Source organism: Maylandia zebra, linkage group LG8 (genome assembly GCF_041146795.1).
Source record: "Maylandia zebra isolate NMK-2024a linkage group LG8, Mzebra_GT3a, whole genome shotgun sequence".
In the NCBI taxonomy this organism is placed as follows: domain Eukaryota; kingdom Metazoa; phylum Chordata; class Actinopteri; order Cichliformes; family Cichlidae; genus Maylandia; species Maylandia zebra.
In genome coordinates, this window is record NC_135174.1 from 15,111,850 (window position 1) to 15,135,552 (window position 23,703).

Sequence of the window (23,703 nt, forward strand, 5' to 3'; positions counted from 1 at the left end):
CTGGTGGGAAAGACACAATACTTGTACAGTTACTTGAGCTAAGATTTAGAGTTTTTCCCTCTAAGGATGAGTCTTCTTCCTCTGATGAAGATGATGACGATGATGATGATGAAGACTGGGGCTCAGACCAGTCAGGCAGCAGCGGTGAAACCTCTGATAAGGAAGAAGGAAAGACCTCATCCATGTCTATGCTCTTCCTCAAGAAGTGAGTTTTTCTCTATTTTGTGTTGCACAAAAAAATGTATGCAAGTTCTAAATACTTCAGAAAACTTTTGAAACACTTTTTAGATTTTAAGTCAAATTTTACCGCAGAGAGAGTCATGTAGAGTGAATGTGTTGTTACCAAACACTGCGTCTGTCCTCAGGTCCCAGGACACTGAAAAGCCTGGAGTCAGGAAGGAGGAGAGGAAGAAGAAACTCAAACAGAAAGAACGAATTGAGGAGGAGGCTGAGGAGGAAGGAGGCGAGGAGGCCGGGGGAGGCTGGGAGAAGGTTAAGGGAGGAGTACCTCTGGTTAAGGTAAAGAACAGATGGTAATATAAAACTGTTTGGACTTGATGCCGGCCGGACAAGAATAGATGCACCGGTGCTGCTTCTTATTTTAGTTTAGCTTGTTTGTGTTTCAGTGCCGACGTGTTCATTTATAGTAATGACAGTGATAAAATCAACATGCAATTGTCTGGCTAATTTAACAAAATCAATGACTGTAAAAAGAAAAACTTGCCTCTAAGAGTTTATTCAACACGTTGTTTGTATTTTTAATTTTAAGTTTGTTTGTTTTTTCCCCCATTGCGACCATTCAGGAGAAACCCAAAATGTTTGCTAAAGGCACCGAGATCAACACAGCGGTGGTGGTGAAGAAGCTGAATGAGATCCTGCAAGCAAGAGGCAAAAAGGGAACAGACAGGTAGACCAGGGCGATATGGCCAAAAATATTTATCACGATATATATTTGAAAATTTGCGATAACGATATAACCGACGATATAATTGATGCGAGACAAAATACAACTCCACAACATTACTAGCGCAAAAAGACAACCTTCCATTTATTTTCACTTAAATAAGAAGCTGGTTTTTATGTACATTAAAGCTTTATAAAAATGTAACAGTGCAAATGCAAATTCCTTGCTGAAAGTTTAACCAAAAGGCATTTCCAGTAGAAATGGGCTGACATATCCTGAGCATAACCATATATAATATCCACTGAAGTTAAAAAGAGGTGCTTTGCAACATTAAACTGCAGTATGCAGTACGTATTTTTCGGACCATAAGGTGCACGGGATTATAAGGCACATTAAGCGAAACAAAGCAGTCAGATAAATCAAACTTTATTAAACTCATTCTTCTTGCTTACTCCACTTCTGTACCATTGATTCATTAATGTTGAATTCTCTGGCAGCTGCTCTATTCCCATGTTGTTGCAGTATATTAATAATAATAATAATAATGGATTAGATTTATATAGCGCTTTTCAAGGCACCCAAAGCGCTTTACAATACCACTATTCATTCACTCTCACATTCATACACATTAATGACTAACCTCGTATTGTGGATGGATTATCTCAGTTGTTCTCCTGACTGAAGTTTGGTCCGTTTACAGCACCCTGCCATGCGATTGCATTTGTCTCTAACTATCAGGAACTTTAACGTTAACTTTTATAGGTGGAAAAGTGTTAGTGTTCCTCCTCCAGCTTCACTGTTTATGTTATGCTAACATAGCTGTGTCGCTAGCGATTACGTAGCACATCATTATATACCAGCTAGCCCAACTTCAGTAACCCTACAAACGTCACTGCTGTTTAGTTTCCTGTCTTCATTTATGTTGGAAGTGATAGCAGAGCTGTACGTTTGAATTTTTTCAGAAATCTCTCAGTCAGAACATGCTATATCATGCTTAGGTAACTAGCGAAACTAGCGAGCTAACTTCCGCTAGCTTCCTGCTAACTTCTAACTCTGTTAAATGTAATACATTTTGTTTTCATGGATGCCTGGAAGTTAAACTTCATAGTTACACCTGGTAAAGCAGCAATGCTGATCGTTTTATTAAGGATGAAAGAATTTAGACAGTTTTTAACGCTCAGTGATGCTGCAGTGTTCGTTTGAACTGAAGTCCACGGAGTTTAGGACCCAGATTACTCCCAGATTTAAGAGCATCTTAGTCCAACAAATACAACAATAACGACGGCCGCTTGCATGTTCTGCAAAAAAATGTGCTTTGTCGTGTATCTGACGGACAAACACCAAACCAGTTCCACATCACGGAAGTTTCACCATTTTTACAAACCAATTCTGGTTCATCTGTTTCACTCAACAATCGGCCATGTGCGTATGAAAACAAAGGCACTGCGCATGCGCGTTTTACTCATATTCTATCGCGATATTTCATTTTCCTATCGTTGCCTAACATTATACTGGTATTACCGTGAACGGTATAATATGGCCCAGCCCTACAGACAGGTACGACTGCATTTATCACTAAGACTACGTTCACACTGCAGGTCTTAATGCTCAGTTCCGATTTTTTGATCAAATCCAATTTTTTTGTCTGCTCGTTCACACTACAAATAAAATGCGACAGCAAACGCACTCTAGTGTGAACGCTCAAAGCGGCCCGCATGCGCAAAAGAAGACGTCACACACAACGCGCTCTGTTTAGACCCAGAGAAAACAGTATTGTTTGACTGATGGCCTTAATATAAAGACTTCGGACTTCATGTTAACCAATTTTTGCTTTAAGTTATTTTGTTATTTACATAATAATGTAGATAACGTAATAGTTATCCTTATTGCTGTTTTAGAGGAGCGGTGCTTCAAAGGATAGTTACAGATTTCTGTCAGAATCTGCAGGTTATACAGTACAAATAAAATGTTAACGTTTCTCCAACGTTGTCTTCCCAGCAGTTTCACCGGATGGCCAGGAAGCGTTCGCGATGTCTTCTCCGGTGCTGATAATTGGCGTCTGTCTTGTGTCAGTGACGTAAAAGACGGATTTAATGCGACTTGACCGTTCACACAGCAGTCGCTTTCTGAAACATCGGATATGTATCGGATTCAGTACCACATACGAAAGTGACCCAGATCGGATTTGAAAATATCGGATTTGTGCCGTTCACACTGTCATACCATGATCGGATATGGGTCGCATAGGGTCAAAAAAATCGGATTTGATGCGCTTTCGCCTGCAGTGTGAACGTAGCCTAAAGCTTAAAAATATATATTTTAAAAAAGTTACGTATTCACACGACTGTTGATAAAACCAGGCGTGTCATGTGGAAGTATGTCCAGTATATGAATTTCAGAGAAATTCTTCTCCTGAACAAATCCTGACTCCTTTTTTTCTTTTTTCTCCTCCCTCACTGACAGGGCGGCTCAAATTGAGCTATTTCATGCTCTGGCAGCCATCGCTGCAGAGAATAACTTGGGCCAAGGTATCCTGGTCAAGATCAAGTTCAACATTATTGCCTCCTTGTACGACTACAACCCCAACCTGGCAGCCTTCATGAAAGTGAGTGACACTGCTTTTAATTCTTACAGTATCAACAAAACCAAAAGGGTTCCTGTGATTTACTGTAGTGTTTCATGTTACATGAAATATCTTAAAATTGCAAGTCATCACAAAAATTATTTGTGCTGTTTAACATTTTGGATTGAAAAGAATGAGTTCCTGAGTTATGGTTCTTCTGGCTTGTCTCCTTTTTTAGCCTGACATGTGGAAAAAGTGTCTGGATTGTATAGATGAGCTGCTGGACATTCTCTTTGAGCACAACAACATCTTCATTGGAGAGAACATCGCAGAGGACAGCGAGAATCTGGCCGTCTCCGATCAGGTGATCCCACTCATCCACCCCAAGCAATCTGTGGACTTAAAGAAAGAAAGCAGTTTAGACTAATAAAACACTCACATAGCTGTTGAACTGTCTGCATTTGTATCAACTGTCTTGTGAACTATGGGCTGGTATTCATTTCTTTGTGTGTATTTGTTAGCCTTTCAGGGTGCGCGGATGCATCTTAACCCTGGTAGAAAGGATGGATGAAGAATTTACAAAGATCATGCAGAACACTGATCCCCACTCTCAGGGTGAGTGGTGCCAAAACCTGAGTGACGATTATTAACTGCTGTGAGGGTGAATGTGTTAGGACTGTAAATGTGGATTAACGGGTTGCAATCTAAAATGTGGGATTTACATCACCCTTGAAATTTGTATTGCTGTATTTGCTGCTCACATGGATGTATTTTGCTTATTCTTTCCTCTCTTTTTTTTAAAATCTTCCTTCAGAATACGTTGACAATCTCAAAGATGAGGGCAGGGTTTGTGGCATCGTTGACCGGCTGCTCACCTACATGGAGAACAAAGGCTCCACAGAAGAAATTTGCCGTGTCTACCTGCGCAGAATCATGCACACCTACTACAAGTTTGACTACAAAGCTCACAGACGCAGCCTGGGCCTGCAGGGAGAGACCAAGGTGAGAGACGGCACTGTGCAGAATCAGAACTTTCTTTTCTTGACAAACATCTGCATCATGATGCTATTTTTATGATGTTTAATGAAATGTTATGCATAAGGTGTAAAATGGTGTGCTGAAGTGATTTTCTGTTGTGTAGTCCGAGCAGGACCAGGAGGAGAGCGAGGGAGAGGACAGCGCTGTGATCATGGACCGCCTCTGCAAGTTCATCTACGCCAAGGATCGCACCGACCGTATCCGTACCTGTGCTATCCTCTGCCACATATATCACCATGCTCTGCACTCACGCTGGTACCAGGCACGTGACCTGATGCTGATGAGTCACCTGCAGGACAACATCCAACACGCTGACCCACCTGTACAGGTAGGCACTCGTAATCATTATTTCTTCATATGAACGTGTTCTGACTCTAACTATTAGTTGTATATACAGATCGCCTGTTTTAACCGTTTTCCCCTCCTCCTACCAGATCCTGTACAACAGAACAATGGTCCAACTTGGCATTTGTGCATTTAGGCAGGGCATGATTAAAGATGCCCACAATGCACTGCTGGACATTCAGTCCTCTGGCCGTGCCAAGGAGCTGCTGGGTCAAGGTCTGCTCATGAGGAACATGCAGGAGAGGAATGCAGAGCAGGAGAAGATTGAAAAGCGAAGACAAGTAAGTGCTGTCTGACCAGAGCAGTTAACTCTAACTAACATGTTGGTTTCTCTGTCAGTGTTGACCTGCTTGTAACCTGGATTTACTCTGTGAGTGAGTGAATTTTTGGGCCCCTCTCTCACAGCTGCAGGACAGATTTCCAGAAGATTTCATACAATTGTTCATGTGCACTTGGTGACTAGTTACTTTTTTGTTTTTTCCCTAAATGGGCCTTGACCTCACATTAATGTGCCAACTATTCCATGGCGTCTCCAGCTGCCTGTGTCCACAATAGTGTGAAATCAAGGCTGTAATGAAACGACAAATGTTTGGGTCTTTATTTTTAAAACACTGATGTGTCAGACATCCATTAGATGATACACACATGCATCGTGACGTTTATCCTCCCTAATAGGTGCCGTTCCACATGCACATCAACCTGGAGCTGCTGGAGTGTGTGTACCTGGTGTCAGCCATGCTGCTGGAAATACCCTACATGGCCGCCCATGAGTTTGATGCCCGCCGCCGGATGATCAGCAAGCAGTTCCACCACCAGCTCAGGGTCGGGGAGAGACAGCCCCTGCTAGGTACGAAACGCATCACGAGAGCTCGTTGTAGCAGGAAGTTTCATCCACAGAGGATAACCACAGCTTTATTTGTCCTCCAGGACCCCCAGAGAGCATGAGGGAGCACGTGGTGGCAGCCAGCAAAGCCATGAAGATGGGAGACTGGCGTACCTGCCACTCTTTCATCATCAATGAGAAGATGAACAGTAAGGTTTGGGACCTGTTCCCCGAGGCACAGAGAGTACGCGAGATGCTCGTCAGGTTAGCATACACTGCCCCTGTTCATCACTTGGTTCATTCACCAGTGTGATAATCCCACTTAGACGTCCTTATGTTTTGTTTTTTGTTTTTTTAATAGAGATTGACAGACCACGTGACTTTCGCGCATTGCATGCCGGTAACTCGTGGCAAAACAATCCAAGTACCTGCATCAAATGCAAGCATTTGCAGCACCGCAAAACGTTCATTCTTCGGTTCCAATAAATTCTTGCTTTTTCTTTGCCCCACAAAAAGGTATGTACAAAACGAAGGAGAACAATGCCGGTCCGTACAAAGACAGACTTAATGAAAAGTCAAAGAAAAGATACGAGGAAAAAAATCAAACCAGTGAAAGTGTTAGATCCTTACGAGCACACAGAGGGACAAAATACGTTAGCGTGCTGCCCAACTTCACCACGCTCATATTTATAATTATACGGTTCTTTGAGTGAGTGCATACACTCGTGAAGTTTAGTAACTTCAGGTCACTGCAACAAGCCCAGGTACAGTTTACCGACGGATGGGTACAGGACCTTGAAATGCACCGTGTAGAAAGTAAAGACCATCGTACATATAAGTTTACCAGTCTCACAAATCGTCCTCATAGATACACATTCGTTAACCGTTTATTAATAGGACCTTTGAGCTCAATGGTAATTAATTAGTAGTAGAAATAATTTCTGGTACCCATCACAGAAATGTAGCAGTGACAATAATACTGTATGCTGTAATCGCACTGGGCAATTAGTGATACAAAACAACTGTTTTATCCTGTGAATAAAAGTATATGTTTTTGTCAATGTACCATGGTAATAACAGAAGAGAAACACAATATTGTGTCAGGACAATTCACTATTTATGCACAATAAATAAAGGAGCATAGCGCGACAATTTCTGTTCAGCACCAGACCTTCTTGTAACCTATATCACCAATTATGTTAAGAAAAATGACGCATTAACTACAACAGCAGACTGACCTTTGTGGAAATGCTTGGAGCAGACTAACCTGTGAGCTGGAGGGTTCTGGGACGTTATATTTTGTCTTTGAATGGCTGCAATCCAGGCCACCCGTTGCCTCTTTGTTACTTCGGAAACAGGACTCGAACAATTTCTCTTCAACGACATAATCCGATAACAACCGATCTCTTTACCCGTCGGCTTCCCGTGGCTGTCATGCGACCGGCTATTGCAGTTAATAATATAACAGCTTCTTGACATTTTTTGTGTTTCTTTTTATCGCTGTGTAACTGATTTCAATTGAAAGCCTGCGTGCGCTAGTACCTCTTGCCACGAGTTCCCAGAATTCTTTGCGGTTTTACCCCTGAGTGACATCACATTTTCAATCTCTATAGGAAAATCCAAGAAGAGTCACTGAGGACCTATCTGTTCACCTACAGCAGTGTATACGACTCCATCAGGTGAGCACAGATGTACAGTGGGGCAAAAAAGTATTTAGTCAGCCACCGATTGTGCAAGTTCCCCCACCTAAAATGATGACAGAGGTCAGTAATTTGCACCAGAGGTACACTTCAACTGTGAGAGACAGAATGTGAAAAAAAAATCCATGAATTCACATGGTAGGATTTGTAAAGAATTTATTCGTAAATCAGGGTGGAAAATAAGTATTTGGTCAATAACAAAAATACAACTCAATACTTTGTAACATAACCTTTGTTGGCAATAACAGAGGTCAAACGTTTACTATAGGTCTTTACCAGGTTTGCACACACAGCTGGTATTTTGGCCCATTCCTCCATGCAGATCTTCTCGAGAGCAGTGATGTTTTGGGGCTGTCGCCGAGCAACACGGACTTTCAACTCCCGCCACAGATTTTCTATGGGGTTGAGGTCTGGAGACTGGCTAGGCCACTCCAGGACTTTCAAATGCTTCTTACGGAGCCACTCCTTTGTTGCCCGGGCGGTGTGTTTTGGATCATTGTCATGTTGGAAGACCCAGCCTCGTTTCATCTTCAAAGTTCTCACTGATGGAAGGAGGTTTTGGCTCAAAATCTCACGATACATGGCCCCATTCATTCTGTCCTTAACACGGATCAGTCGTCCTGTCCCCTTGGCAGAAAAACAGCCCCATAGCATGATGTTTCCACCCCCATGCTTCACAGTAGGTATGGTGTTCTTGGGATGCAACTCAGTATTCTTCTTCCTCCAAACACCACGAGTTGAGTTTATACCAAAAAGTTCTACTTTGGTTTCATCTGACCACATGACATTCTCCCAATCCTCTGCTGTATCATCCATGTGCTCTCTGGCAAACTTCAGACGGGCCTGGACATGCACTGGCTTCAGCAGCGGAACACGTCTGGCACTGCGGGATTTGATTCCCTGCCGTTGTAGTGTGTTACTGATGGTGACCTTTGTTACTTTGGTCCCAGCTCTCTGCAGGTCATTCACCAGGTCCCCCCGTGTGGTTCTGGGATCTTTGCTCACCGTTCTCATGATCATTTTGACCCCACGGGATGAGATCTTGCGTGGAGCCCCAGATCGAGGGAGATTATCAGTGGTCTTGTATGTCTTCCATTTTCTGATGATTGCTCCCACAGTTGATTTTTTCACACCAAGCTGCTTGCCTATTGTAGATTCACTCTTCCCAGTCTGGTGCAGGTCTACAATACTTTTCCTGGTGTCCTTCGAAAGCTCTTTGGTCTTGGCCATGGCGGAGTTTGGAGTCTGACTGTTTGAGGCTGTGGACAGGTGTCTTTTATACAGATGATGAGTTCAAACAGGTGCCATTCATACAGGTAACGAGTGGGGGACAGAAAAGCTTCTTACAGAAGACGTTACAGGTCTGTGAGAGCCAGAGATTTTCCTTGTTTGAGGTGACCAAATACTTATTTTCCACCCTAATTTACGAATAAATTCTTTACAAATCCTACCATGTGGATTCATGGATTTTTTTTTTTCTTCACATTCTGTCTCTCACAGTTGAAGTGTACCTCTGGTGCAAATTACTGACCTCTGTCATCATTTTAGGTGGGGGAACTTGCACAATCGGTGGCTGACTAAATACTTTTTTGCCCCACTGTATTAGTTTCATCAGTCTTTACTAAACCACAGATTTCTGTAGACCACTGCAGCTTCCCCACAGACCAAAGATGATCGGTCACTGTTCTGCCAAACCTTAATTTTACTACGCTTGTCTGTCCTTCAGCATGGCTACGCTGTCTGAGATGTTTGAATTGGAGATGCCCACAGTCCACAGCATAATCAGCAAGATGATCATCAACGAGGAGCTGATGGTAGGACTCGACGTTTCTGTTCTGTGGACTGAAAATATAGACACAGCAGTCTCATGGGGGCTTTTATATTTGAGTGTTTATATTTGTGATTACTTTCTATCTGCCCTTAACGTGGGTCCCCCTCTTTTCTCTTCAAAATAGGCGTCACTCGACCAGCCCACACAGACGGTAGTGATGCACCGCACTGAGCCAACGTCTCTGCAGAACATGGCTCTGCAGTTGGCAGAGAAACTGGGCAACTTGGTGGAGAACAACGAGCGCGTCTTTGACCTCAAACAGGGCGTCTATGGAGGTTACTTCAACAGGGGTAAGTTCATCTTGTTCTCACAGTACTTTGGGAACTTATTTTTAACCTTTCTGAACCATTTCTTTGTGTACTTTTGTTATCATAGGCTAATCTTGCTATTAGATGATAATGAGCTTTTATTTGTATTACAGATCAGAAAGGTGGCTACCAACAGAAGCAATCCTACCAGAGAGGTATGTTAAATTTCACTGAGGTTGTTTCCTGTTTCATATGTTAATGAGGTTGGGTTATGTTTTCAGCAATAGATGCTATTTTAAATTCGTCCAATTGCAATTGCTAGAAAACATGCAAAGTCCTTCAGTGTAACACCTTTGTGTTTTGATTTATTTTGAGGTTTGTTTGTTTTTTTTCTTCTTTTGTTGTGATTTAATGAATTTGTGTGAACACTAATGAGATGATTGTTGTCTTTGTACAACCGCAGATCAGAAATCTTACCAGCAGAAGCAGTCGGGTTACCAGAGAGGCGGTTACAGGAATCAAAATCAAGGAAATTATTGAGCTTGAAGTTTGTGGATTTCAGTTTTTCCAGTAGAGCTGGTCTTCATTTCAAAACAAGATCAACACCCCATGTTTGTGTGCTTGGCTCTTGGCCGTGCTCCCTCAATAAAACTGTTTTGCTGCTACTCCAATGTCTGCTAGTGCTGCTTTGTCTCAGCAACTGCAGAATGTAATATTCCACTTCCAATAAATATGAAGTTTTATTATTTCTAACAGAAATTACTGACGTTACAGTGTGGCAGTACAGTTAAGGGATAAAAATGTGTTATTGACTAATATTTATCAAATAAATAAAGTGTGTTTTGGTGCTTGGTTTTTTGTTTTTTAATTCAGCACAAAGACACTAAAGCGTGGAACAAAATTTTTAAAAAATGTGTGGAAAACTGAGTCCTCCCCACACATTCAAAATCATTAACGTCTATGTTTATCAGGGTCGAGGGTTAATTACAAAGTGTTACTTCTTTTGTGGCATACATACAAGCCTTAGTGCTTCGGTAATTTTGGGTAAATACAAACCATGGGACAGTCACTGTGTCACTACCACTGACATTTATTACTGATTAGTCGATGCTTCACAGCAACTTGAATCACATTCTGGCGAAGCAGTGGAAAGTTGTTTATTAAATTCCCCAATAATCTTGCAATAGCAGCTTACTCTGTAGAGAAGTTTGAATCCGTTTCTTCGGTCTAGTTTTATAAATCCTCATTTCTGAGCATCATGTTCTTTTGTTTAATTACATTTCATAAGCATTTCATACATTAAAGTACACAAAAGCAATCTTTTGATACCCTGTCCATCAAATACAGTGTTCTCTCATGATCCGATCTTTATTCAGTTCGCCCACACACATTAACATGATAGAATAGACTTTATTGTCATTGTACAGAGTACAACGAAATTGGAGTGCCACTCCCTTAATCATCATTGTTAATTAAATGTTTTATGCTTAATTCAGTTTACCTTCTGTTGCTAAATAACAGGCCCAGTAGTAGTTTTCAGGAGCTTTCTGGATATTACACCTATGAAAGTGTATTAAACAACAGTGCTCCCCACTAAGATCTTTTCCACACCACCTCCTGGTTGCAAACGTTAATATGAAACTGCAGAGTTCAGTGTTGGTTGATTGTTAGCTGGCTCCCTTTAAACTCAGCCGGAGTCTCCGATTGAGCTCTTTCCTCAGTAGGTCTCTTTCTTTCCGGATTCCCTGCAACACCGTGCGGTTCTCCTGAGCTCTGCGCACCAGGTAGGGCAGCGTTTCATCCACTGAGCCATAGGGCACTGACTTGTACACTGAGTAACCCTCCTTAGCTGGAAGGGAGAGGAGAGATGGGATGGTGTGATTGTCAGACAAGTCAAAACCATAGCTTCCTTTCTCAACCCACTCAGGCAGTGATTGTGCATAGGTTTATCAGTTTTGGTGATGAAAGCGTGGACAGTCATTTAATAGTTATGTTAAGTGCATCAGTCAAGCTGTGATGTGACGAAAATCAGCTCACCCAGTGTAAGGGAGACGTGGTCACACATGCCCAGCAGCTGACCGAAACACACTGAGCCTCCATCTCTGTCTATCCCCAACTCCTCCATTCTGATGAGCATGTGCACAACATTTATATATATTAAATGGCAGTGATTCCCAACCTTTAGGGGTCATAAATACATTTGAGGGTTGTACCTTTCTCACCAATAAACATCTATAAACCTCTATCACATAAGACCAAAGGAACACCCCTAAGCTTCATTTTATCCTTATTGTATTTGCTCTGCAAGACAGTTGAAAGTATCATAAATTCTGCAAAAAAAGTAATTGTTTGTGATTATTTCTTGGATGTAACAATGCTACTTGGAAAAACAATCTTATTGTTGGAAAGCATTTGGTGGTTGAGCAGCAGAGTTGAGTATCTGAGTTAAGCCCGTGAAAAACTTGCCAGATATTGCCTGTCAAAGCTAAACAACAATCCAGTAACATTAACAGTTTGTTGTATTTTTATATTTAAAGTAGTTATGAAAACATTTGCTGATTTGTCAACTTTATCATTCTAGTATGGATTTTACATTGGCTCACCTATAACTGCACTTCCATTATGCATATGTTGCACACATACCACCTCGATTACGTCGTTGTGGATTCTCACCGTTTCACGGCTCGTCTCACTGACTCCTCGTTGTGAGTGGCCACTATGATCCTGTACCGCTCAGGTTCCTGGGATATGACGTCCAGCATCAAATCAAGGCATCCGTTATAACTGTTCAAGAAGACGTGAAATGTATCAAGAGTCGAATCAAGATAAACAAAAATGATAGTTGACTGTTGCACTCAGGACATTTTCCTTCTGTCTAACCAACCTGTCATTGGTGTCCTCCCAGCTCTGATGGATGGGGTCCTGGTGACCCTCTTTCATCGCTAGTTTTCTCTCTTTGTCCATGTAGGCTCCTCTCACCAGCTTGACACCCAAACAGAAACCCTCATTCTTGGATAGAGACAGCGCATCTAAGAGGAGAGACCTGGAGTCCTGATAACCACAGAATTTAACCACAGACACAAAGAATTATAATTAAAACCATTAACTGTCTCAGTGCAAGTGACATAAAGTGTCTGATATTTGATGATAATATGAGAAGAGAAATAAAGATAAAGATAGTTACCTTCAGGTAACATTGATATGTGTTCCAGATCCAGGTACCATCTTTGTTAAATTTCTTCATCATTGCCATGGCGACAAGAGAGAGGGCGGGGTTCATGTAGGTGTACTCAGCATCAACCAGGACTCTGACTTTGTTCACACTTGCCTAAAAAAAGTTTTATTCATTTCATTCAAAATTTGCATCTACACTTATTAAATTTGCTTCATGTGTCAAAGTGGGCGTATTGTGCTTCTCTCTGTTTTCTTTAATAAATATTCAATTACAGTCGTGCATGATTTTAAAATAATATAATCCCCAACTATTTTTTGTATACTTGTGCCGAACTGACATCACTTTGAAATGGTCTCCCATTTATAATCACTTCAGGCACAGTCAGAGCTACAGTTTTGGCCCTGACTGAGGAGGTGGAGTTTACAACCAGCAAGTTCTGGTTAAGTCAGGAGAGGGGCAGCCAATCGGAACAAAGTGGGCTTCTAGGCAGAGGGCATTACAGAGACAAGCATTAATAGACCGTCTAAATGCCAATATTTGCATGAATTACATATTTAAAATTGTTTTTATTTGTTAAAACTGTGAATACTCTTGGTAAATCTCAGAATAAAAGTGTGTGAGCATAACAGGTCCCATCTATGGGAGCATTTGTTAAGTGTTCGATTGTCTCTCCCCTACCTCGGCTATCTTGTTGAGTCTCAGTAGGCCAGATCGTAAGTGGGCAGCTTCCTTTTCATCTAAACCGGGGAAGCTGATTGGCTGAAAGAGACGATTTTAGGCAAAACTTCTTTATATGGGAACTGAAAGGTGACACCTAAGAAACTGGATCACTTGTTGAATTGTGGACTCACCTCACCATCCATTGATCTGATGAGGAGATTCAGATCGTATGGCTGTTGCCTGATGATGTTTGTGAGTTTTACCTTTAATACAACACGTACATTTTCAGGAAATAAACAGTGTCAAAACTGAATAAAAACAGGTAAGGCAGATAGGTAGGGGGAGCTGGGTTTGCACATTCAAGAACAACCTGGAACAGCTGTGGATACACCAAACTCTGAAATGTGTGTCCTTATCTTTTTTCCCACACATTTGAAGCCTCTGATGTTAACACCCCAGTTCCCATACATCCAGAATACTCAGAAATGCCTCCACCTACCCACCCACTCAAAAAAAAAAAGTTTAAAGTCTCCTCGAGCATCTGTTCTAAAAAATAATAATATTAAGGACTGGGGACTCTGATTTGGAAGCCTTACACACAGCTCTGGGCTGAGCAGCGCTGTGATCTTCAGCTGCATCATCGGGTCTTTGCTCCAAGCGTTGCTGTGGGACATTCGCACACACTCCAGCATGGTGTCCATGTTGTTGTCGTATCTTTTCTCACTGCAGGCGATAAACCATAAACCGTAACATGAGAACCGCGAAGAGTGGACTTCACACTCAGGTGTAACAGCTGTGCACAGTTGTGTGTGTCGTGGGTTGGAGCTGAGTGTGAGGTCCTTTAACTTTTGTCCTCATACGCTTGAGATGCAGAGGCAGGAGGTGGGCTGGGACCTATACTGCAGACTTCAGACAGTCTACAAGCCACAATTCATAGAAACATACATAAACAAAAAAACGTATGAAATGTCTGAAATTATGTACAAATTAATGCAAACCTGTTGAGAAGAGATTTTAAGAAATTTCAAGATTTCAAGATAAAAATCCATCAATCTACGAGCAGTCTCAGCTTCCACAGAGGAAACACAGCTTCTATCAGACTCTCAGTGTGTATTGGATTCCTGTTGACCAAATTCAGAACATATATGAATATTTGACACTCTTTTCTTTGCCTATTTTTTATCAAAATAAATAAATACCACAAACATTTTATTTTATTTCATGTCTTTAATATTTGATAGGTGCAAGACAAATATTAAAGACATTGTTTGTAGCTGCACAAGTGAGCTATTGAGTTTGTAAGGCTGGCTTTGAGGGGAGCAATCTCTCCCACTCAACTGCTCTTTAAGCAAAAAACATCTGCATCAGATTTTTCTCACATTTGTGATTTGTGATGTGTTTCTTTCATGGTTGTGTGCAGTTAAATGAGCGTTTCTGTCTCTAGCAAAATTAGAAATGTATTTATTTGTTCTTGTATTTCAAAATCACATCATTGTTCAATTAAGTTAAGTTAATAAGTGTCCCAAAAACCTAAACGTCCACATGCATTGATCTAAAGTGTAGTGAAGGCTAAAATCTGCCCAGCAGCTGCGAAACTTCCAAGTACTAGGAACATTGAGTGAAAATTAAAAAGTGTCTTTTGAAGCAGCCTTTCAGCGACTTCTTAGACTCAGTCATACCCGGTGCTTTCTCCGAGGTCCTCCTCGATCGGCACGGCCAGCATGGGTCTCATTCCCTGCAGGCTCATCTTCTGCATGGACTGTGAGATTTCAGCCTCATTTTCTCCAGCCACAAACTGGGCATACACAGTGGGCCTCAGCAGCAAGGAAAACCCCCTTTTCCCCAGGAGCGTGCGTGCCACCGACATCAACTGAAATTAGCAGAAGAGGAAAGTAGTGAATGGATTGAATGCCAGATGTCAATTTGTATATTTTGAAGCTTTTCTGACAAACCGCAGTCTCACCTTTCCACAGTTATTAACCAGCGCTGGGAAGGAGCAGAGGCGGAAAACGCCCAGAGCACGAAGCAGCTCACCCAGACTCTTCACCTTGAAGGCACGGGGGTCCTCAAAGGCCAGAGTGTCTGAGAGCAGTTCATGCTGTTTCACCGCTGCCACCCTGGAGGCCGCAGAACTCAGGAGCCTCAGCGGCAAAATGTGAGGGAGAGAGGGACGTAAATAGGAGCACAGCATGGTCCCGGGAGAAGTGTGCAGTGCGTGACTGATGCAGCTTGTAGATAAAGCTTTTTCTTTTCTTTGTTTCCTCTCAAATGCAGCAGTGTGTTAAATAAAATACAGACTCTCAGTGATCGTCTCAGGAAGAGTTATTCCCTGTTGAAAGAAGAAAGTGTCTGTACAGTTAGTCGGCCTTACTCCAAGAACGGTCAGTCACAATCATGATGAATCAGAAGCAGCGTCTGTTACTATCCATTGCAGTAATAAAACTGTATAAACAAACACCTTACCGTCCATCCTAACAGTGGCACTCGGAAGAGCTAAACAATGAAAAGCCAAAGCTTTGACAGTCCAAGTGTGAGCCGGTAGAATTTATCATATTTGGTTAACTCGCTGGTTAATAAATGACAACTTGGAAATTTGAGTAAACATCAGGTTGACCCTTAGAATGAAATCAAACGAATGGACAAGAAAAGCTCACCTGTGTATAGATATCATGTATAAGATATATAATCATGTTGAATCTAGTCTTTTTGTATTGTAGACTTTTTTGTTTCCTAGAAGTTTTAAAATAGATTTGTCTGAAGAGTCCCATTAATGTGGATCAAATTCAGTCAAATAGTTGATCAAATGAGCTGTGTAGTTTGTGGCCCATGTGATGTTACAGTAATGAACAGGAGAGAAAATTGTACACTTAACAAATGCTGAAAGCTCCATTATATCTAGAGAAGGGTTGAGCTCAAACATCTGTTTCCCCAAAAGCCACGAAAAGCAGCCGAGAGAGGAAATGATTAACTGCTGCCTGCTGACGTCCTCGTCAAGTACCTTTGACTTGTTAGTCTAAAAATCCTGTTAATCCCCCACAATCTCTGCTCTCCCAGCCATAAATGTACTCATAGCTGTCCACAAAATGACTGATGCTGTCTTTGTCTGCACTGTGGCAGAGATCAGTGACAGAGCTTTAACTGCTTCTAATCTTCTAGATCAGGGGTGTCAAACTCATCATCAAAGCTAAAACTTTTGCATAACAAATTATAAGATAGAGTCATTTTCTGAGTAAAACTCAATGGAAAGAAGTAAAATTAAATTCTAAAAGCTTTAAAATATAAACCATCTATTTACAAAATAGTATTTCACATTTGATTGAATGAATGGGGTGGAGCTTATTAGACATTCAATCCTGACCCATGTCTGAATATGGAAAATCAGATGTTTCCTGTTTAGTCTTCCTTGTAATTTGCGTAACAGCAATTAGGAGGTACACTTATGTGAGAAAAATAAAGCTTTCAGTGCAGTTCTGAAGCTGGTTGTCGGCAAGTGTGAGCAACTCTGTAAACGCAGAAGGTTTGATAGTTTAGTTCTGGGATATTCAAGTGTGTGTTAACACAATACAATGATACGATTGTTAGTGCCCATCAGTCTGGAAAGTTCATGACAGTACACTCAGCAAAAGACTGAAAAAGTATGGCTTGTTTGGACGGGTTTCCAGGTTCTCTAAAATGAACATGGCTTAGGTTTGCAAAGTTGCATCTGAACAAACGACAAGACTTCTTGTGGATAAGACCAAAGTGGAGATATCTGGCAATGTTTAGAGAAATCCAAGCGCAGGCATATCAGCACAAACACCTCCTACCAACTGTCAAACACAGTGGTGGAGGGGTGATGATTTGGGCTTGTTTTGCAACTACCGTATTTTCACGACCATAAGGCGCACTGTGCTAAAAGGCGCAGTCTCAGTTATGTGTGCCCTTACTGTATTTAACACACACATAAGGCGCACTGGACCATAGGGCGCATGCAAGTACCGTATGCGTATTTAAAAATAAAGCGGGAGCAAACCTGAATTCGGTACCTTACTCACATTTCTATTGCCGGTAATCGTCATCATCAACAACACACAAGCATACAAGTGTGCATATTTAAAAATAAAGCAGGAGCAAAACAAAGTTTGGTACTCACATTTTTATCATCAATCAAGCCCATGGAAGTCCTCATCCTCTGTGCCTGAATTGAACAGCTGCGCTAAATCTCCATCAAACATGCCAGGTTCACTGTCTTCACTGTCAGAGTCACTTTCCGTGCCGTGCGGCTCCTCGGAAACGATGCCGGCTTTTGCGAAAGCTCGAACAACAGTGCCAGCAGACATGTTAGCCCAAGCATCTACAATCCATTGGCAAATTGTGGCGTAACACCCCCGGCGCTGCCTTCCACTCTTAGTGAAACTGCGTGGAAAAAACCACCTGGTCTCCTTACATACACCTCCCTCAGCCACTCTTTCATCATTTCCTCATCCATCCAGCCCTTTTCATTTGCCTTAATGATGATTTCTGCTGGAAACTTCTCTTTAGGCAAAGTCTTTCGCTTAAAAATCACCATAGGCGGCAGTTTCTGTCCATTAGCATGGCAGCCAAGCACAACAGTAAAAGAAGACTTTTCATACCCCGTTGTGCGTATCGCTACCGTGCTGGTCCCCTTCTTCTCCACAGTGTGACTCACCGGGATGTCAAAAGTGAGCGGGACCTCATCCATGTTTGTGATGTGGCTGGGCTGGATGTTTTTGTCGCCGATGTGTTTGCTGCAGTAGGAGCGGAAGATGGCCAGCTTTTCCTTATAATCTGCTGGAAGTTGCTGCGCTACCGTAGTCCTGGTCCGGATGGAAAAATGGCACCGTTTCATAAAACGAAAGCACCAAGACGGACCTCCTTGGAAATATTCAATGTTCATCTCTTCAGCTAGTGAAACTGCTTTTAGCCGAATGGTGACCGTCAAAACGCTTCTCCCGCTTGCTCTTTGCTCGATGATCCACCGCTCGAGTCTTTCCTCCAACTCGGGCCACCTCGCCTTATGTCCGCGGAAACTCAGCTGCGTTTTCTTGACCTGCCGGAGCTTGTTTTCCAGCTTCCTCCATTTGCGAACCATCGATTCGTTAATCTTAAATTCTCTCGCCGCTGCTCGATTTCCATGTTCCTCCGCGTACCTGATGGCCTTCAGTTTAAACTGTGCTTCGTAAGCGTGTCTCTTTGCCATTTTCAGGGTTGTTAAAACAACGATGTCCTGCATAATGCACATACCTGTTCTTTTATACAGGTATGTGCGATTGTCCCGGTATATACGATCAACGCCCACACTTCACCCTTTAACGTTCTCATGGTGTTCTCTACTACGTCCTCCTTACAACACATAGGGCGCACCGCGCTATAGGGCGCGCCGCACTTTTTGAAGAAAATCTAAGACTTTTAAGTGCGCCTTATGGTTGTGAAAATACGGTACAAAACCTGGCAACAGTGCTGACATCTTCGATTGCTAACTCGGGGTATGTCAGCGTGCTCCGACTTTCTGAGTTGAGGCAGGATTCCACAAAAGACATTTCTGACTAGGAAGTCGGAATTTTTGACTTTTTGAGGAACACACCATAAGTGACATCATGGTGGCAGCGTCCATCCTTTTTATACAGTCTATGTTTTCATTCAATGTTAATGAGAGTGGTAGGTTACACTGATTGTTTGGGGCTAATATGCATAGATTTTCCAACCAGTCCAACAGTCAAATTTAAGAAGATGATTTAAGGCAGAAATTCACTCAAGAGTGCTCGATTTTTTATTTTTTACATTGTATCTCTAGTTTCCAGTCTTTACTTAAACTAGTCATATCTTCTCAGTAACTCCCCAAAGTCTCAGCTGGATATCTGACAAATCCTTCAAGCTACATACAAATATTACAGTCTTTGTCAGCAAAATATTTCAGTTGAAAAGGATTGAGTCACAAAAGCTTGAAAAAACAATATTTTATTTTTCACACTGGAATGAATATAGAAAAGAAAATCTTCAACAAGTATATACAAACGAGGCCCAGTTTCATCAGTCTGTCAGCTGAACTGCTGAGAAGACACAGACACACAAACACTGGGCTTAAGCTAATTCTACACATCATTGACTCCCCTTAAAAGTTCATCCATATAAAAATACCATATTTCAAAACATTGGTCTTGTGCTCATTTCCAGGTAGGACCCCTGTGAGAGTGAGTGGCCATGTTGTTGCCTGTACAAGTGCCTGAATGGGATTGAGAGGGAGGGGTGAGGGTCCTGACATAGCCGGAGAGGGTAGGATTTAAAGGTGGGGTAGAGGGCTGGGTTAGGGGCAGAAGGGGGAAGTGATGGATCCAGCTGTGGGAGAAGAGATGGGTGGTGCCGTACCATCTCTGGACGATAAGGTGGTGCAGGATTGAAGGGAGGCACTGCACCAATTTCAACAGCAGGATATGAGGGCGTAGAAGATGATGTACAAGGATTGTGTGCTAGTGGCGGCAGTGTGGCAGCAGGGGTGACGGACTGCTGGAAAGAAGAAGCAACAGCCAAGCAAGAGGAGGGTTGAAAAGGAGGATGAGGAAGGGTGGATGGTGGGTAAGGGAAAGAAGAGGGAGGAAATGCAGTAGCTGGAGCAAGTGAAGGAGCTTGAGCTTGGTGGGTCAGATTTGGGAGGTGGAGGGCAGGGTGGGCCGGGCTGGGAGATACATGGGAAAAAGGCAGATTTTGCATCTGTGGGGGAATAGATGGAGGAGCAAAAGATGTGGAAGAAGCATGCATGGGTAAGGAGCAAGACAGAACTGGAGCTGGTGGTTGGTTTTGACAGGGGAAAGGCTGAGCAGTGCTCAGAGTGGGGCTGGGATTTGTTGGCACAATATTTTGATACATAAACGCTGCAGAGCTTTGATCACTGGGTGAATCAGTGGCGAGAGGTCCGGCCTGTAGCTGCTGGCCAGGCTGGGTGAGCAGAGAATGAACAGCTACTTGGTCCTGGAGATCTGACGGACATGTGGTGGACGACGGGGCATGAAAAGAGGCATCAGTAGAAGTGTGGGGGCTGATGGTGTCTGGGACTGCATGGTAGTTGTTTGAGGAAGAGGAAGGGGAGGATGATGACGAAAGGAGTGGTTGTGGGGAGGTGGAGCTGGAAGGGGGCGGAGTGGGGAAGGTGAAGGAGGTCTGCTGCAGCGAGGGAGTGTTGGAGGTGGAAGAGAGTGCGGGGGAAGATGACAGAAGGGAGGGATAGGTGATAGGAGGGATGGAGGGCTGAGGATCAGATCTGTCCGAGGGGTCAGAGGCAGGATGGGAGGGGAAGGAGGAGGATGACTGAGGGAGCGGAGCAGAGGGGAAAGAGGAGGAGCTGGCTTGAGCAGCAGGGAAGCTGGAGGTGTAGGCTGCCTCAGCCATTGTGTCTGATCTGTGGAGGAGAAAGGAAATGAGAGCTTGAATCAATTTAGTGTCGTAATTTCTGAAAATAATAATAATCAGCCATTAGAGATGTGTGTAAACCACACATCTCCTAGCAGTAAGACTGAACCAGAAATTTTGACATTGCTAGGTTAGGTTATGTAAAGAAGAATATAAACTAAAAATATAAAACATTATTCTTTGTATAGTCTATCAATGTGAATCATGCTAATATCAATTACATTCCTCTGCCTCCTACCTTTCAATCATACTATTTGCCCTCTCGCTTCCTGGCAGCTCTTGTATGCCACTGGCCAATGTGATGCTGATGTCAGACATCTGGGATGCCATAAACTCCTGGCCGAGGTCCAGTGACTGCTCCGGGACCAAAGTGTCCTGATAGGAGGTGTCCCCTGGTCTGAACCCACAGGAGGTTTCGGGCAGTGCAGGCAGAGAGGCCAGAGCGAGGGCCTGCAGGTCTGCACCGGTTACTGGGGCCTGCTGCAGGAGCTCAGTGGAGTCGCATGGATCACAGTTCACTGATGGCAGACAAGTGGAAATGTTTCAAAATGAGAAATACATTACATTCATTTTTAAATTAAGTTACTTAACGTGCCATAAATCTGGTTTTCCCCCTTACCTATATCTAAAGTTTCTGTCAAGACGGCAATTTTGCGTTTCTGTCTCGCATCTCTTTGTCTATAAAGAAAAAAGGCATTTAGATCCTGCACAACAACAGATGAATGTAGACTGTGAGTTTTTGCTGCTTGTGTTGGGAATTACTTTTTGCTGTTCATGCCGTCTTCACGGAAGCCTTTAGCAAAAGGGTTGGAGTTGATCTTAAGCTCAGTGATCTGAAAATAAACACAAAACACATTTAATATTACATTACATCTGTTGTTTGAAATCATGTTCTTAATGTTGCAAAGAATCTCTTATATATCAAATGAATGAGTGTCTCTGTGAGTCTGTTGCTTGGTAACACAAAACTCGCAGTCAGAGCAGAAAATAACGGTACCTTGCTGTTCTGGTAGGCGGTGACGGTGATAAACTGGGTCTCGGGGAAAACAAAGGAGTGCTGCCCTCCACCCCACCTCAGTACATCCCGGGCTTCTATCACATGAATTCTGGGCTGGTATCGATGCAGAGAGTGTAGGATGATCTTTGAATAGAAGAAAAAGGCTTAACTCAACATGCACCACTGAAGGTTATGTGCTGTATCTCCACTAGGCCTGTTCATGTGCAGTACGTACATGTCCCTGTGTGTCCAGGGTGTTGTTTGTGAGCTTGGCGTAGTGAAATGACATGGTGCGGCTCTGCCAGTGGGCACCTGTGGCAGGAGAATCTGGGTGGATGAACACCCGGTCTGGTAGCCTCGCCTCTGCAGCTCCAACAGCTTGCCACCCGCCACCTTGGAAACGATAACGGGAGTTGTCAACGGGAACAATATCCAGGAGGAGGATATAACGGAGTGATGGATTCAGGCCCGACAGCTTCAACTTCAAACCAGGAAACATCCGTCTAAAAAAACAAAATGAAATAGGTTCAGGACACCAAAGGTCACAGAAAACAGTAAATGAGAAGGAATTAGGGAAGAACTAAAACTGATGAAGGCAAGATGGGATGAAAACATTAAAAACAGAGGAGTATAAAGTTAGAAGAGATGGTAGACTGCTACGACCCATTTAGGAGGCCACGACTTAATGAAAAGTAAATTTATTTCCCCAAGATGGGTCATGATATGACTTTGGGGTTTGTCTGGGATAAATTGCTACACCCCACAAATAAGGGCTAGGGGATAAGGGGAGTAATACAGATGTAATCTCTCACCTGCCCTTCTTTGTGATGATCATCTCTGTCCCCACCGAGCTGAATTGCTTCCATAAAGACGAGTTCTCCAGCTCCATCTTCACCTCATCTTTCGGGGTTGTGGTTGCAGCCTCATTGGAGACGGGAGCAGGAGGAGGAGCCAGCAGCCTTGGAGGCAGAGCTTTGGCGGCTGCTTCGCATGCCGGAGGGAACAGCGGTATATGCACAGGTGCCTCCCGCTCTGTGGGAAAGAACAAATCCAAGGAAAAAAACTTTATTTAACTGGTGAAAGTGAAGCAAATATGGAGCCATATTTTAAATGTATACTTAAATTAAATATATTTAATTACTTGTACAAACTACTGAATCACTAAGTTTCATTCAGTCTTTTCCATCTGATCTAAAAACCACTTTCATGTATTTTCAGGTGTACAAAAAAAGGTTTAAAGAGTAAATTGTGTCTTCAGCACTTAACTGGAACTTTCAGTGCAAACGTTTTTTAATGTAGTATTTCTGGTTTGGCTGCTGCATTAAAGGCCCCATCATGCCTTTGTCTTTGCTGTAGGGCATTAATATATTTGTTTTGTCATTTTCTAAGGACCTAAAAAGTGAGAAATTAAAAAGGTTCTGATTTATGAAAACATTTATTCCTTAATGTACAATCAACAGTATAAAATAAGACATCTGTTTATGTTTATTGCTTAAACATGAATGCATTCAGTCCCTCTCACCTCTGTAAAAGCAGTCTCCAATCCTTTGTGGTCCCAGAGTCAAACCAGGGAACATCTCCATGCTCAGCATAGTCCTTCTTGTCTGTCTTTGTCTCTTTATTCGTCCTCTTCACCGGATCCAAATTAACATTTCTTCAGCTCCTTTTGCTCTCTCCTGTTCCTCGTACAGATTTTTCTCTGCTTTCTATAACAAAAAAGTAGCTGCAACTAGAGAGTTTTTCACTCAACTTCTGACTCGCGCTCTTAACCATCGGCTGTCCTTTTTCCGTCAGAGCCCACAGGGCTGACGAGCTCTCTTAAATAGGTGAGTGGGACTTCACACCTATGGCCAAATGGGCCCATTTTCACATAGAGTTTTATTTGCCTCCCTGTCTCTCCTCCCTTTACCCTCAATTCTCATTTCTGTTCCAACAAAGAAAACAAACAACACTCATCACATTGGAGGAAATCAGGGTTTATCTCAATATCTGAAAACACTGATTGTGATTTACTT

General features: G+C 42.7%; 3 protein-coding genes across 3 annotated transcripts in view; 1 reads left to right on the top strand and 2 right to left on the bottom strand.

The window, feature by feature from the left end:
- The window catches only part of LOC101478869 (eukaryotic translation initiation factor 3 subunit C), a 16,338-nt gene extending 6,038 nt beyond the window's left edge, over nucleotides 1-10,300 (top strand). Inside the window, exons 8-23 of the mRNA XM_024803431.2 lie at nucleotides 66-205; nucleotides 366-519; nucleotides 804-907; nucleotides 3,368-3,509; nucleotides 3,706-3,831; nucleotides 3,989-4,082; nucleotides 4,282-4,469; nucleotides 4,609-4,833; nucleotides 4,940-5,131; nucleotides 5,526-5,697; nucleotides 5,778-5,937; nucleotides 7,287-7,352; nucleotides 9,100-9,187; nucleotides 9,329-9,494; nucleotides 9,626-9,667; nucleotides 9,916-10,300. Of these exons, the coding sequence (XP_024659199.1) occupies nucleotides 66-205; nucleotides 366-519; nucleotides 804-907; nucleotides 3,368-3,509; nucleotides 3,706-3,831; nucleotides 3,989-4,082; nucleotides 4,282-4,469; nucleotides 4,609-4,833; nucleotides 4,940-5,131; nucleotides 5,526-5,697; nucleotides 5,778-5,937; nucleotides 7,287-7,352; nucleotides 9,100-9,187; nucleotides 9,329-9,494; nucleotides 9,626-9,667; nucleotides 9,916-9,992 (2,136 nt within the window). The 3' untranslated portion in view covers nucleotides 9,993-10,300. The remainder of the gene's footprint in view (nucleotides 1-65; nucleotides 206-365; nucleotides 520-803; nucleotides 908-3,367; nucleotides 3,510-3,705; nucleotides 3,832-3,988; nucleotides 4,083-4,281; nucleotides 4,470-4,608; nucleotides 4,834-4,939; nucleotides 5,132-5,525; nucleotides 5,698-5,777; nucleotides 5,938-7,286; nucleotides 7,353-9,099; nucleotides 9,188-9,328; nucleotides 9,495-9,625; nucleotides 9,668-9,915) is intronic.
- A 126-nt stretch (nucleotides 10,301-10,426) lies between these two features.
- On the bottom strand, nucleotides 10,427-15,844 carry prodh2 (proline dehydrogenase 2). The gene is made up of 11 exons (XM_004574617.4): nucleotides 15,751-15,844; nucleotides 15,251-15,616; nucleotides 14,967-15,157; nucleotides 13,884-14,010; nucleotides 13,479-13,550; nucleotides 13,306-13,386; nucleotides 12,637-12,780; nucleotides 12,337-12,503; nucleotides 12,126-12,236; nucleotides 11,490-11,578; nucleotides 10,427-11,301 (listed from the first exon to the last, which is right to left on the bottom strand). The coding sequence occupies exons 2-11, from the start codon at nucleotides 15,476-15,478 to the stop codon at nucleotides 11,120-11,122; spliced, it is 1,392 nt and encodes a 463-aa protein (XP_004574674.3). The 5' UTR covers nucleotides 15,479-15,616; nucleotides 15,751-15,844; the 3' UTR covers nucleotides 10,427-11,119.
- Nucleotides 15,845-19,431: 3,587 nt separating this feature from the next.
- Nucleotides 19,432-23,280, bottom strand: tbx6 (T-box transcription factor 6). Its single transcript, XM_004574616.2, has 8 exons — nucleotides 23,211-23,280; nucleotides 22,501-22,720; nucleotides 21,924-22,191; nucleotides 21,689-21,832; nucleotides 21,454-21,524; nucleotides 21,311-21,369; nucleotides 20,930-21,209; nucleotides 19,432-20,680 (listed from the first exon to the last, which is right to left on the bottom strand). The coding sequence occupies exons 1-8, from the start codon at nucleotides 23,278-23,280 to the stop codon at nucleotides 19,432-19,434; spliced, it is 2,361 nt and encodes a 786-aa protein (XP_004574673.2).
- Between the last annotated feature and the right edge of the window lie 423 nt (nucleotides 23,281-23,703).